This window comes from Megalops cyprinoides, chromosome 4 (assembly GCF_013368585.1).
Source record: "Megalops cyprinoides isolate fMegCyp1 chromosome 4, fMegCyp1.pri, whole genome shotgun sequence".
Lineage (NCBI taxonomy): Eukaryota > Metazoa > Chordata > Actinopteri > Elopiformes > Megalopidae > Megalops > Megalops cyprinoides.
The window spans coordinates 8,894,723-8,908,611 of NC_050586.1; the positions used below are offsets into that span (position 1 = coordinate 8,894,723).

The 13,889-nt window shown below is 46.8% G+C and overlaps 2 protein-coding genes across 6 annotated transcripts in view; both read right to left on the reverse strand.

The window, feature by feature from the left end:
* ep400 (E1A binding protein p400) overlaps nt 1-8,744 on the reverse strand; it is a 33,287-nt gene extending 24,543 nt beyond the window's left edge. For 3 of the 4 annotated variants that reach the window (XM_036526493.1, XM_036526491.1, XM_036526490.1), the window contains exons 1-10: nt 8,580-8,744; nt 6,139-7,511; nt 5,630-5,743; nt 5,261-5,345; nt 4,831-4,950; nt 2,027-2,424; nt 1,461-1,760; nt 898-1,083; nt 336-476; nt 167-245 (exon numbers count right to left, since the gene is read on the reverse strand). In XM_036526493.1, the coding sequence (XP_036382386.1) occupies nt 167-245; nt 336-476; nt 898-1,083; nt 1,461-1,760; nt 2,027-2,424; nt 4,831-4,950; nt 5,261-5,345; nt 5,630-5,743; nt 6,139-7,479 (2,764 nt within the window). In that variant the 5' untranslated portion in view covers nt 7,480-7,511; nt 8,580-8,744. The remainder of the gene's footprint in view (nt 1-166; nt 246-335; nt 477-897; nt 1,084-1,460; nt 1,761-2,026; nt 2,425-4,830; nt 4,951-5,260; nt 5,346-5,629; nt 5,744-6,138; nt 7,512-8,579) is intronic. The other variant, XM_036526492.1, reaches the window with a different exon arrangement.
* Nucleotides 8,745-10,088: 1,344 nt separating this feature from the next.
* LOC118776284 (tRNA pseudouridine synthase A-like) lies at nt 10,089-13,003 on the reverse strand. Of its 2 annotated transcripts, none has more exons than XM_036526500.1 (6): nt 12,978-13,003; nt 12,132-12,370; nt 11,799-11,936; nt 11,498-11,600; nt 10,677-11,377; nt 10,089-10,265 (listed from the first exon to the last, which is right to left on the reverse strand). In XM_036526500.1, the coding sequence occupies exons 2-6, from the start codon at nt 12,330-12,332 to the stop codon at nt 10,233-10,235; spliced, it is 1,176 nt and encodes a 391-aa protein (XP_036382393.1). In that variant the 5' UTR covers nt 12,333-12,370; nt 12,978-13,003; the 3' UTR covers nt 10,089-10,232. The 2 variants fall into 2 exon arrangements, with proteins under 2 accessions (XP_036382393.1, XP_036382392.1); XM_036526499.1 differs by having other exon boundaries at nt 12,862-13,003.
* Between the last annotated feature and the right edge of the window lie 886 nt (nt 13,004-13,889).

Genomic DNA, 13,889 nt, shown 5'->3' on the forward strand with positions numbered 1-13,889 from the left:
GCAAGTGATGGTGTGAAAGACAAATTTACCACAGGCAAAATACAACATTTCGTGGATTACCTAGAAAGCCCCAAGCAGCCCACAGGCTAAACGCATCAAACATATGCCTGAAATAAGCTTCCCAACAGAGCAAATGGCAATTAAAAAAAGAAAACTCGAATCTTGCCTTTGTTTTTTGTTCTTTGAAGGCCGAGTGCTTTCCTTCTTTTCTCGTAGATCTCCAACCGAAGCTTGATCTCCACAACCTGAGGACAAAATAGCAGCAGACTCACTCATTAGGGTGGAAAGGCATAACGGAACTACTGCGGCCCCATTCTGCAGGGGTGGAGGCGTACCTGCTCGATGTTGGACCAGAAGAACTCCACCTCGCGGGCGATGGTGCTGGCGATGTGGCGGAGCCGCACCTCCTCCTCCTTCTTGGCTCTCTCCTCCACCTGCCTCTGCTCGTTATGGTAACGGGCGCACGTGCGCACCAGCTGGGGAGGGACGCAGATAAGGTTAATTCAGCACCTCCGTTCACCCCCAAATTCTACTGGATCACACATATGGCTGAACGTCTTCCAGGCCATACAGCAGTAACTATGCACTTACTTGAAGAGCATTTTAATAGCAATTTCTTAGCAGATGTACTACTCAAGCTCTTGTTTATCTAACTTTTTTCATACAATGGATGGATATTAAGGAATTCAGGTTAAGCACCTTGTGGAAGGATATGACAGCAGGGTCCTGCCTCATAGTTCAACCTGAAATCTTATAAGGCCATTTCCCTTACCACTAGCGCACACCGCAATCCTTTTGCCAGCTCTGCTCTGGACACCAAATAAAGTCTGCCATCACTGACTCGGGACTCTACATCAGCGTATCTGAATATACCCGGCGGCAGCTGCAGCACCACACCTTCTTGGCAGCGGCCATCTTCCACCTCCTCTCCTGGGCGAAGTCAGCAGCCATCCACTGCATCTCCTCCAGCAGGTAGTCCCACTGGGACTTGGGTCGCGGAGCCTCCAGCAGTTTGGGAAGCCTGCTGGCCGTCCACTGCCCCTCCTTCCGTAGCTCCGCGATGCGCTGGTGCACCTGGTTCTCCTGGGGAGGGAAGGGCGACGGTGATTAGCGATCGGAGTGCCGCATATAGCAGCAGAGCAAAACGGGCCTTAATATACAGCACCAGTCAAAAGTTTGGACACACCTGATATAAGACTCATGCTTTAATGCTTGAAATTTGTTTCCTAAACAAATATAGTAAAGTTGATGCCCATGTATCAATTTATTTCCAAAAACAATGTCATTTTTGAAAAAAAGTTTTTCTGGCTTCTTTGAAGAATCTAAAATAAGAGTTCTGATTTGTATTAACACTTTTTTGGTGACTGCATAATTCCACTTGTGTCATTTCATAGGTATGAATACTGTTGTTCTAAAATGTGGAAAATAGCAAAATTAAAGAGTAAAAGTTGTGTCCTCACCAGCCTGGCCTGCTCCGCCTGCTTGTCCTGTGAGCTTTCCTGCGCAGGCTGCGCAGACGCGGTCTGGCCCAGGCCAGACAGCTTGAGCAAGGAGTTGCTGTTGACCCCAGCCATTTTGGACTGGGCGGCTGGGGTGATGTTTGAGGTGGCGGGGCGGCCTGGGCCAACTGGATGGGTGGAGGGGTGCGAGGTGGGCGTGGCGATGGGGGCGGGGGACATGGAGGAGGGCGGGAGGGAGTTGGCCATCAGTCTCTGGCAGGGCTGGGAGGAATCGGTTCCGGGACGCACAAGAGCCACCGTCTAGTTTGAAGGGAAAAAATAATTTTTTGTCGTCGTTTAGCAGTCTTACCCACAGAGACATAGCTTTTAGCTTAGTAATCCATTTATACAGCTAGATGTCCACTGAGGCACCTCAATTTAAACGCCAAGGGTACAACAGCAGCACCTGTGTGAGCTGCGCTCCTACATCACACTACTTTTAGCCAACTGGCCACAACGCTGTCTGCATTTCCACTGTGTCTTTCAATATAAATGTGAAAATGCTGAATACTTCTGCGCAGACTCACCGCCTGTCCGGGCTGCAGGGCGGGCTGAGGCTGCTGCAGCTGCTGGGCCTGAATCTGGATGTGGAGGCCTGACTGCATCTGCTGCTGCAGCTGGGCCTGGAGCTGGGTGTGGGGGTTCCCGGGGGCCAGAATAGGGCCCCCGGCCTGCACCTTCACCTGGGCCTGGAGCTGGGCGGCCGGCTGGGCCTGGGTCTCCACCAGCTGCTGCTGCTGGGAGAGAGTGAGCGGCAGGCCCGTGATGGGCAGGGCAGTGGGCGGCAGGCGCCCGGGGAGTTGGGGGGGAGGAGTGTGGAGGCTGGCGGCGTTCTGCACCGGCGGGCCTTTGGACGGGTCGTACTGCTGTTGGCTCTGCTTCTGCCCAGCGATCTGGACCGCCTGCGGGGTAGGGGGCATCCCTCCTGGGGGGGAGGAACCCAGGAAAAACGGACACAGACGGACGGACGGACGGACAGGGGCGGGTGGGGGGGAAAAAACGAGAGACAAGAGAGAGAATAAAACATATTGCACAATGCCTCCGCGTGACGTTGTCTGGCTCCTCCCACTCAAAGCGTCGTTGATACAGATCCTTCTCTACGAGCACACCTTCGCGCCTCCTACTGAAAACAAAGCCCTGTTTCGATTGGGGGGAGGGGAGGGAGGGTTAAAACCAACGACACACTCCTCCGCAATACTGACATACTCCTTCCCACGTCACTTCAGCTGTGTCCTTGCTTCATAATCACAGATTCAAGAAATCACTGCAGGAGAACAACATATAAGAGAGAGAAAGTGAGACAGCGCTTTCGAACAGAGCCTCAAGCTTCCATGCTGGGGCCTTTGTTAGTCTATATCAGCCTCCTGAGAAAGAATAGGGCTCTCCCAGCTGAAAGCTGTCAAATAGAAAGCTACTGTGCTCTAATTATGCGGGGTCTCACAGGGAAACAATTACTCTTAAGAGCCTTGTGACCAAAACAACTATAACAATGAGGGATAAAACTTTATAAGAGGTTTGAAGAAACTATGATAAAATAGGTTTATGATACGAACTGTATTACTTTCCCTTGCAATGTATGGTTCGATTGTTAAAAAAAAGAAAAACAACCAAAGATGGCATCTGCCACAAACCCCTTGGGTACAAAGTAATCAGGTTTGTCTGCCATCTTTTCCAAATGAAATGCAAATATACAGTGTCCTGGGTCATGATAGTTGTTCAGTGCAAATCAACAACAAACGCCATTTTCCACTATTTAATTATATAGTGGAAAGTACGTATAAATAATACACACAGTGCCTGACTGCTGGGGCAGTAGCTCATGAAATTTCCTAGCACAAGAAATGACTAAAGTACAGAAGAAATGACAAATGAGAATATCTAATATAATCTATATGTCCATTAAATAATAGCACAATCATTTAGTTAATGAAAAACAACCAAAAGAAAACATCCATTTTTAAATGTTAAGGGTATGCAGTTAGATATCAACCAAATCATGCACTAAAACACATCAGCAGCACTAAAAAACAAACAAAAAATAAATAAAAGTACGTTTTGGATAAAAAAAAAAAAGAAAAGAAAAAAGAAAGAAAGAAAAACAAAAAAGGAAAGAAAGACAACTTGGCACAGTCACAGAAACACGATGTGGTCAAGCATGCATGGAGCAGTGTCATTCTTGCTGGAAAATTGCATTTAACTCCTTTTTTTGTGGTGCACAAAACACATTTGCAAAGCAGATGAAACAGCAGAGCAGACACGGGTTCTTGCAGACAGCAGGCCTGCGCAGAGCTGCGCAGACTCAGAAGCATCTCCCTGACCACTCTTGAATTTAGTGCCCTCGCCTGACCTGTCCTGTCCTCACCTGACCGCCTAACGCAACCGCTGGTCCCTAAGCCAAACCGAGAGTGTGGGCCCCAAACGCGCACGCGTCACCTCGGCCGCGGCGCGACCGCACCTCAGGCCAAACCCCTCTCTTAAACACCGCTGAGGGAAAGAAACCAAGCCAGAACGGAATGCGATGAGGACACGGATGATGGTGGAGAAAAAGCAAACTGAAGATGAGCGAATGGAACGAGAAGACAAGAGACAGCCTGCTGGATGACGGACGGACGGACGAAACGAGGACTGAGATGCATCGAGAATCCTGGTCGACACAATGCAATGATGAAAGGCAAAAGGAAGGGTGGAGGGGCACACGTGTGGAGAGAGGGGGGGCGGGGGTGGGCGAGGGTGTGGTGAACATGGGGGCTGAAAGGAAGAGCGAAAAATTGGCCGCCGAGCGAGCAAACAGGCCCCAGTGCAAAGAACTGTTTCAAGGCTGTTTTTTTTTCCCCTGCCCGCTCTCCTCGTCCGTCTTCTGGATCTGCCGAGACGCCGACGGCACGTGAGCGGCCGTCCAAACAAAGAAGAACGTGAACAAACGTCAAAATAAGAAGGAACAGATGGAGCGGATGGTCGATTTAAAAACAAAAAATGAAAAAATGGGGGAAAAAAACATGACAAAAAAATCATAAACCATGGCTTTGTTCCTTTCAGAAGCTACTCCTTTATCCTTCTTCTTCTGACTTGCATTCTTCTTTCCAGTTTCCCCTTTTCTCAAAGAACAAGCGCTGGAAGAGCTCATGAATTCTGACCCTAAATACTGGACTTCCGGCTGCCTCAGAGTGCCAGCCATCGGACATGACGTCGATGCTGTCCAGGACGTCCGCCGTACCGCCGTGGTTGGAAAAAAAAAATACCGGCATTCTGTAATGTCTGATTCGATTGAGGGTTGAAAGACTTCCAGCAGCATCGAACAGAACACAGAACTGCCTCGTAGTAGCACTCCTACCTTGCGCTGTCGGCATAAGCTGTTGGAGAGGAACCCCAGGTGATCCTAAAGGAGCTACACCAGGATGCTGGAAAATCATCCCGTGGCGACCAACGTCAATCCGGGGCCTCTTAGCCTGATCTGGGATTTAAAACACACAATACCCTCATAACGCAAAACACACTCGGCACACAGGCAATGACCTTTCTTCTGCACACCACTCAAGAGCTTTCCCTTCCACGGAGTGGGACTTCTACACAGAGCGCTAGTAGAAGATGCCGGATATCTAAAAGCAGAAGCAATTTAAAGGACGAAAAGGAAAAAAAAAAAAAGTAAAAACGGAAAAAGATAAAGAGAAAAGAAAAAAACGGGGAAGAAAAAAGTAAAATAAGATTAAAAAACAAAACAAAAAAAAATAACGCCGTCACATAACCCGCTGCCGTCGCCCTACCTGCTTGAGCCAAAGCCTGTTGTCTCTTAAATGCTTCTATGTCCACCGTGTTCGCGATGTTGGTGGACGGGGTTCCCTGATGCGCCTGCGAGGGGGAGAAAAGCACAAGGTTAATAAAGGAAGAAATACAGCTGTGAGACGTTTCAGTTGTCCAGACCCGTCGGCCATAGCACGGGGTTCCAAAACAGGGACGCGACCACGTCAGTGAACAAACAGCACACGCGAGGTGTGAGAAAGAGGGTCTGCCAGAAGCAACCCAAACATGAGAACGTGGACAGAGATGGTCACTTCCTCCAGTGTCTTGATGTGAGGCGTTTTTCACTGGAGAGGCAGCAGTCAGTCACACAGCATACTGGCCTTGGATCTCACCTGAAATTGTTGCTGTTGCTGGGCCGAGAAAGCTGCCGACACATTGGGAGGGAGCTGCGTCGCTATGGCAACGGGTGTCCCCGTTTGACCATCTTTCCCAGTCACCACTTTGACCTGGGGGGGGGGATTGGCAATGAAGCCGTCATGAACACACCAGAAAACAGCCATTTTGTTTTTCTTTGTTTTGGTCACAGAGCATTTTAAAGTTAATTTCAGAACAATGTGTTCCCACAAATTATGTTAAGTGGCAGTAATTACTTTAATACATTCAGTAAAGACTTCATCTAGTGGTGACTAATCCATTCATGCCATTGGGTTTTTGACTGAGTTCAAGTGTACCGCAGTGTCCCATGGGTTTCTCCGAAACCACAACGAGGTACGATTCTCTAACCACTATATAATGGACAGCATTCTTGATATCTTGCTCTTGCTGACTTTTGCCCCCCTTGACTGAACAAGACAATGTACATCTGCAGTTTATCATGTGAAATTAATGTATCCTCTGTTACCTCATCATTTATAACCTCTGACTGCTCCTCTTCCTCTTCCTCCTCAAGGTCCAAGTCATTCTGCCTTAGGTAGGTGAAGAGGGGCACACAGGGCTTCTTCTTGAAGGCCAAGTAGTCCATCATGTTGCCCTGCAGATGTTGCAGGAAGAAGAGCTCTATCAGGTACTCCTTGAACACTTCCTTGAGGCTCTCCATCTTCTTGTTGTGGTGCTCCAAGCACTGCTTTCTGAGCTGGGCCACTTCCGGGTTGGAGGGTGCAATTTCCTCCAGTTTCTTGGGCTGCTGCTTCTTGACGGAGCCCACCGCCGTGCCGGTGGGGGTCAGCGGGGGGTTGGGGAGCCCCTGGGGCGGGTTTGTACGGGACGGACTGGAGGGAGGCATGGCACTGGGCATGCCGAAAGAGGCTGCGGTAGCCGCCCCGACACCAGACACCATGCCCTGGGTGGTCTTCTCGAAAATCATGGGACGCGCGAGCTGTCCCTGGATGATGCTGCTGATCTGCGGGGGCAGGTTAGAGGTGGTGATGTGGCCCGGGCTGCCCAGGGTGGGTAAGGTGGTCCCGCTCGCCACGGGGCTCTGGGGTCCCAGGTGGTGGATGGTCCCGCCGGTTTGAGAGTGAGGCTGGGAGAGCCTGCGTTCCCGCACGGAGCCCGGGGTGCCGGGGGAGGCCAGCTGCACCTGTCCCGCCGTGGTGGGAGCCAGTTGGGCCAGTCCGGTTCCATCCTGGTAGACGAAATGGCCGCTGCCGGTGGGGTTGGTCAGGCTGATCTGCCTCACCAGCATGCTGGCGTCCACAAAGCGGGTGGGGCTCTGGCCGCACACGCCCAGCCCCGCCCCGGGAGCCCCTGCCCTCTGCACCCCCTGAAGTGGAACGGGACTGTGCTGGGTGGGGCTCTGGGGCTGCATGGGCTGCGGCAGCGGGGAGGTGACCTGGATGTAGGAGGAGGAGGAGCCGTGCTCGAACCTCCACTGGGGGGCCGAGTGCTGGAAGCCCGGGGAGGCCGGGTTCTGCAGGGGCAGGGGGGTGAGGGTGATCTGCTGGTTGCCCGTCACCATCTGGCCCACGTTCTGCAGGGTGATGTTCATGTTCTGGCCCGTGACGGGGCTGCGGCTCATGATTATCTGGTAGTTGGGGGACTGCGGTGCGGAGGGGCTGGCTGCGGGGGCGAACGATGCCGCGGGGGACTGGGGGAGGTTGACTGGGGCGGCCTGCTGTTGACCCGCTGCTGGCTGCTGCTGCTGTTGTTGCTGCTGCTGCTGCTCCTCCGCCTCAGATCCTGTGAAGGACTTGGACCTCTGAAGCTGTCGCTGCACATTCTGGGGTCCACTCCCATGGTGCATTGTGAACCCCAGTTGTTATGTCAAACAATCACCTGTAAGACAGACAAGACGGTATCAAAAACTCATTATCACCGTGGCATGGCTTGTAAACTATGTCGAATGTAGACACAGACTTAAAAACATGACAATGTGCGAGTTTACTAATCATCAGGTGCTTAAATCTGCCCCATGATAAATACAGACACTAAAACCTATGTGCAGCTGAAGCCAAGCTGACCAAGATGTCAATACTCCCCGCTAGCCACATATTTGAAAAAAACATTAAAGCTGATATAAACTGGCTGTTTTAGCTAGCTAGCTATATTGCTGATAAAAAATGCCAACTAAAATTGCGCCAGAAAGAAACAAACGAGCAGTATCTACCAACACAACAGTAGCAACAATCTATCATCTTTCAGTTATAACGAACATCACTAATGTCCGCTAACGCTGCGCTATGTCGAAATCGTTACATCACGTCAATCGCTGTCATTTAAGCATCACTCATGCCAAATTTCTAACATTACCTTACTAGCTAACACATAAAATCGAGTATCTGGTCAGTCTTCTCACTAGCGAACAAAGTGAAGCATCCAGTACAACTAGCTAACTTACCGTTCAAATAACGCGACGAATGAAAGACGTCAGCTAACAAAATCATTTAAGTTAGCTAATGATATAACTAGAGATTTAATGTCCCACTACATTCGCTAATGAGTAGAGTAGTAATAAGTACACAACGTTACATTGCTAAGCTAGATACCGTCTTTTATTGTGTCCATACAATGAAAACAAGAACAGCCCGCTTACGATCGCTAGCTAGCTACTCCCTGTTCGTAAAGGGAGCAAGTGTTGTTAGGCCTAGCTAGCTAGGCTTTTAACAGACCGTGTTTGTTATAATTACTGATGCTGTGGCTCTACACGAAGACCGGTGTGAAACAAGGGTCTGTGTAAATATTATGACCAGGAACAGGCTAGGTCTGTTTCTACGTTATTTCTTACGCTACCAACAATAATGGTTTCAAAAATATCCAGAGCGCTTAAGACAAGACACGCCGCTCCGGTGCTCCATTGCACCCCACAAAACCAAAACACCATCCCGTTCATTCACACTTACGTACAAAATATTCAAGTCCCACGGCCGCAGCATCCACGAACAAAGTTCCCTTAGACCCCTGGGAACAAATTATTATAGGTCTCGGTAGTGTAATACCGGTGCAAAACCTGATATTTATATACAATGCTTGCGAGAAAGTCCATTCAGAAACATGGCGGCGACCACCATTTTTTCCTCTTTCGATTCTATCAGGACCCGGAAGTAGTTCCCATTCTGTTTCAGTGCGTGAGCCCGTTCGAAAAGAGTGACGTGATTATTAGCCAATCAGAACCTATTCCAATGAAACGTAGGCAAGTTAAGCGCGAGCGGACTTGGGTTCGGTTCCTCTCTACACCGTTAGTAATTGATAGGACTATGCTTACTAATTACACTTATTTAAGGCTTATTAAGACCCATTATAAAAAATATACACAAGTAATTCAAATGCAGCAATTGTGCATGTCTATAAAAATTAAACAAGGGTAAAAATTTAATTGCGAAATTTTGTATTCGCCTCATACCTAAACAATTGGATGTGTAAAGAGAATATTTCTTCAGATGGAAAGAAAACAATATGTATATAACACAGCGAATATGCTTCTCTGCCTAAATTGGCCATGGCTTACTTTCCCCTCAAACTGTGTAAGCTGCAAGTGTAAATGAATACAAATGTATCTTAGAACTTCAACATATGAACACACTGGGAATGTGTATGTTTATCGATGTGTCAAGTAAACGTGTTGTTTTAACCACACACATACACATGTAAAACAATACATTTTCTTTGCAGATACTGTCATCCAGAACAGCTCTCAGAGCTTACAATTTTTATATTCTCCATTTATACAATTAAATACATGTTGTTACCATTTGCATTAAGAACCTTGCCTAAGGAAACAAGTGCCTGCCTAGAAATCAATTAATATTTATTATATTATTTTATCTGTTATAGTCATATGAATAAACAAAGACACCTTTGACAAAGAGAGTATGTGTTTTTGCTTTTTGTTTTTGATCATACAGCGACACTGACAACACAAAGAAACAGACATGTTTATTGACTTGTTCATACTGGGATTTTTTTGTCTTAAAAAGACAAGAGCTTACATCAGTCACCACCTTTTTTTTTTTTATAAAAGAGCCATTTCCCCCAGTTCAAGGTCAGTCCAAAATTACATGGAGGACAAAAATTACAGCTTTCTCCCCAACCAAAACATGCATCCAACTGGAATAGAGGAATTGCACTATACTTTAAGCCAGATGCATAAAAAAAGCTTTATTGTAAAAAAACATATATACATTTATATGTACAATGATGAAACCTTTTGGTTCTGCAAACTGTTTGTACCTTTTTGTATGGAACATACAAAAGAGGATTTTACTTATTGAGATCTCGTTATCAGGATCATCAAGCTAAATCTGATACTGAAACATGAACCTCTCACAAACAGCCCACCTTCCCTCAACCATGGAAGATGATGTAGAACATATTTCAACACCAGAACCTTAAATCAAACTAAAGTTGAGTCCTCCCTTGTCCACATAATAAAATAATTGTTAATATCCAGCTTGAAAAGAACCTGAGTATTATCTTAAAAATGTTGGAAGATAAACTGCTTCTTCAACAGCAAACAGCGAGCAATGCAATCTTGAGAGGTCATCCAGTTTCACCAATCATTTAATCAGATCCATTGCCATCTTCGTCATCATCCTTGAACAGGGAGAAAAAAAGTTGCATTTAAAATTATGGATATAAGCAAGAGATCTAGTTCAGATCGGAACAGCGCAACACACATTAAAAGATATAGCTCAACCCCAATCAACCCCTAACAGTGCACTATATTAAGAACTCAATCATTCCCTTCAGTTTCAAAATATATCTGCTAGAATGGTTGTTCCTAAAAGTAAGTCCCATAGGGCCCATATGCAGGCTTGGCTTATTTAATCCAATTGGTTAATTAACCAATTTATGTTTGTCGGTACCACTCCCAAAACAGATCACAGTAAAATATTTGAGTATATTTGAGTATATCAGGAGTAAGTTAGTGAAGCTATTAACAGACATATACACACCAGCCCTCTAAAGAGTTTGATACCCCATGCTGAACAGAGCCCAGCTCACCTGTGTAGAGTATCTGTTGTTATCCTGTGGCCCTGCAGCAGTGGCTTCAAAGTCATGAATGGGCAAAGTTCTCAACCAGCTCAGCATGGACTTCTCCTCACGCTCCGTCTCCACAATGGTGGGGTAGATGTGCTCCTCCTTAAAAGCAGAGATCTTTGCCTCCTCCTGGGTCCAGTCCAAGGGCTCGTGCACCCCGTCATCCCCGAAACGCCTGTTATACTTCTCAAAGTGCACCTTTTCCAGCACCAGGCCCAGCCCCGGGGCTTTGGGGATGTCCACTTTCTCCTCGCCCCAGCTCTTCTCTAGAATCGATTCGCCAGTGTAGCCCTTCACCACGGCGATCACCAAGCCAATCATCTTGCGGATCTGATGCATCATGAAGCTCTGGCCCTTCACCTTGATGACGGCAAACTCCATGCCTCGCCGAACGAAGGGCTCCTCACAGACCATGTCCATGATGTATCGGCGGGCACTGGGGTCCCGAGGACCCTTCTGGGAGGTGAAGTTGTGGAAGTTGTGCGTGCCCTTGTAGCACTGGAACAGCCGGTTAACCCTCTCCAGGGTTTCCTTCTCCAGACGGAAGCTGCCGTTCTCATGGTCCAGCTCTTTTGGGGCAAAGGCAATGGTGGGGAGCATGTAGGAGTATGTCCTGGCATCACATTTGTTCTTGGAGTTGAAACCACCGGTTACTCGTTTAAGTCCTATAATGAGGAACAACAGCATGTTTTACAGGCAAAGAATGTAATGGGATGTTCTTCGGAAGTATGGCTGCAAGAAATTCTGCAACATTCAGACATTGGAAGCAGGCAGTCTGGACTCACCCAGCACCCTGATCTGTGACGGCAGATGACTGTTGATCTTGTCCAAGATGTCATCTATCAGCCAAAGCTTGAGAGACACAACCTGACCTGCTGCAGAAACTCCCTGACACAACAGGTCACACGAGACGAGACTTCTCAACAGAGGCAAAAAAAATCCAAAACATATCCTTTGCGGTCTTGCAGAACCTTACAAACACATATCCTAAACTTAACTCAATCTACATTTAAAATGCAATAATTATGCATAAAAATACCCAGTCATGTTTGCCTAGAATGGTCACATCTCAATGCTTTACAGTACCTTGTCAGTCCTTGCACATCTCTGAAAGGACATTTTCTTCATGTCAGCCCCATGATTTTCGGGAATGCACCCTGACTTCACCAGGGCCGTGACTAAGTCATCTTCGATGGTTTTAAACTGGGAGCATCCTACATTTCTCTAGAAAAGCACAGGCACATACACAGACACATGCATATACAACAGAAGCAATACATTAAAACACAATTACCCACAAAGATTCAACAGTACCACGTATTGGTACTGTTGTAATTAAGTACTGTATGTAATTATGATCTAGGAGTCCTTTAATCGCGGGCAGTATGCACTTCACGTCCCCAAAAATTATATACTCACCTGCATGCCATAGTAGCCCTTTCCAGAGTATGCCATGAGCAGGACCACTTTTCTCTTGGGATATTTCCTCTCTTCTTGTTCAGACGGACTAGCTTTCAGTCTCTTCACGTGTCCATCGCCCTCTCCGTTCCCGTCTGCTTGCCGCTTGAGCACCTCGTTCTCTTCAGCCGGGCATTCCTTAGGATGCTGCTCTTCGCTCATCCTCCTGGTCGTCTGTGGTCCTTTCTCTAACGACACCGCTGACAGACAGTCCACAAAATGAATATTCTCATGAATATCTCATCTGTTCATAAATTCACAAACCTTGCTAGCAAAGCTTGCACCTAATGTGTAATCTGATTTTACCATTACTCATCATCGAGTCAATGATAAAAAAAAAATCAGAAACAGAGCAGCAACCTGACACGTGACATTCCCATTAAAAATATCACAAATACAATCTGGCGGATATGCAGCTAGCTAACCAGCTAGCCTCTAGCCAGCATTTCACTGTCACTGTGGGGCACATCGTGCTTCTATCAGAATAGTCCTGGACATGATAAAGCACTACGCGCACATCGTACTTTCACGTCCAATAGTTTCGGCGTAGCTAAATTAGCAACAACGAAGCTCTGATTTGTCGATTTAGTAAATGTAACTATTTTCCAGATGCGAAGGAGCAAGACGCGATTGATGAATGCCGAAATCTGTCCGACTCAAAGTAAGCTAGCTACAGCTACGATTTACCCACCTATGTAAGGAAAGGGAGCCCAAACAGAACAGAACTATTCCGATATGATATCAATTTCCGCGCACTCAGTCGAAATACTTCCCTACTACCAGTACACAGTAAGCGTACTCGCTTACCCGCCGCAGCTTGCTGGCTCTGACTACACGTGAAAACTTTTCATAATGAACTCTAACCTTCGCGTTTCCAAATATCGCGAGGATAAGAGGATACGCGACGGAAATGAAATATCGCGAGAGCTGTGCAGACTGAGAGACAATACGAACTTCACCTTAATTAAATTTGACATCATTTGAAAGAAAAATATGGTGCTTTGCTTGTGTTTGGGAGAAAACGTCGGGAGCACTTGTGAAGCCGTTTTTGTAAATTGTCAATAATCTTTCATCTAACAGATTCTAATTGATTAAGAACAATGCTGTCAAGTAGCAGACCTCCACAAAAAGCAAAGAAACAGTCCAACTAACTCGTTCGCATGGCATAAGGATGAATTTGGGCTGCATTTTCTGCTCTGAACTCGACCTCGCTGATGTGATCATTGATGTGTTCATGACTCGGTCTGGTCAGACTGCAAAATGGGCAAATTAAATAATTGTGGCTTGATCCAGTGGATCTCTGATGGACACCGTTGATCTACATCAAAATCTGCTTCTATCTGTAAGGACAGATGATCATTTTGAACAGCAAGGATGTGATGGATTGCGAGAACCGATCTGATCCAGTGGACAGCAGCAGCCTCACTGACACCTTTCATTCACTCTCCAGTGAGTGCTCAAGCAAGTTATTAGAGCGGACCGAACTAACATCCGCAGAAATGTAGCATGAATACTGTTTGAAAAAAAAAAAAAAAATCAAAAACAGGGACGTGTTAAGTTTTCATTGATCAATGCTTAAAAAAAAAAACATTCACACACACACAGTCTCCGTTTTTGCCTTTCATCTGATACTATGCTATGCATAAAAACAGAAGACACTCAAGACTCAAAATCCAACCCTTTATTTTTCTTGCACTTTCAAAGCAAAAAGTTACATCA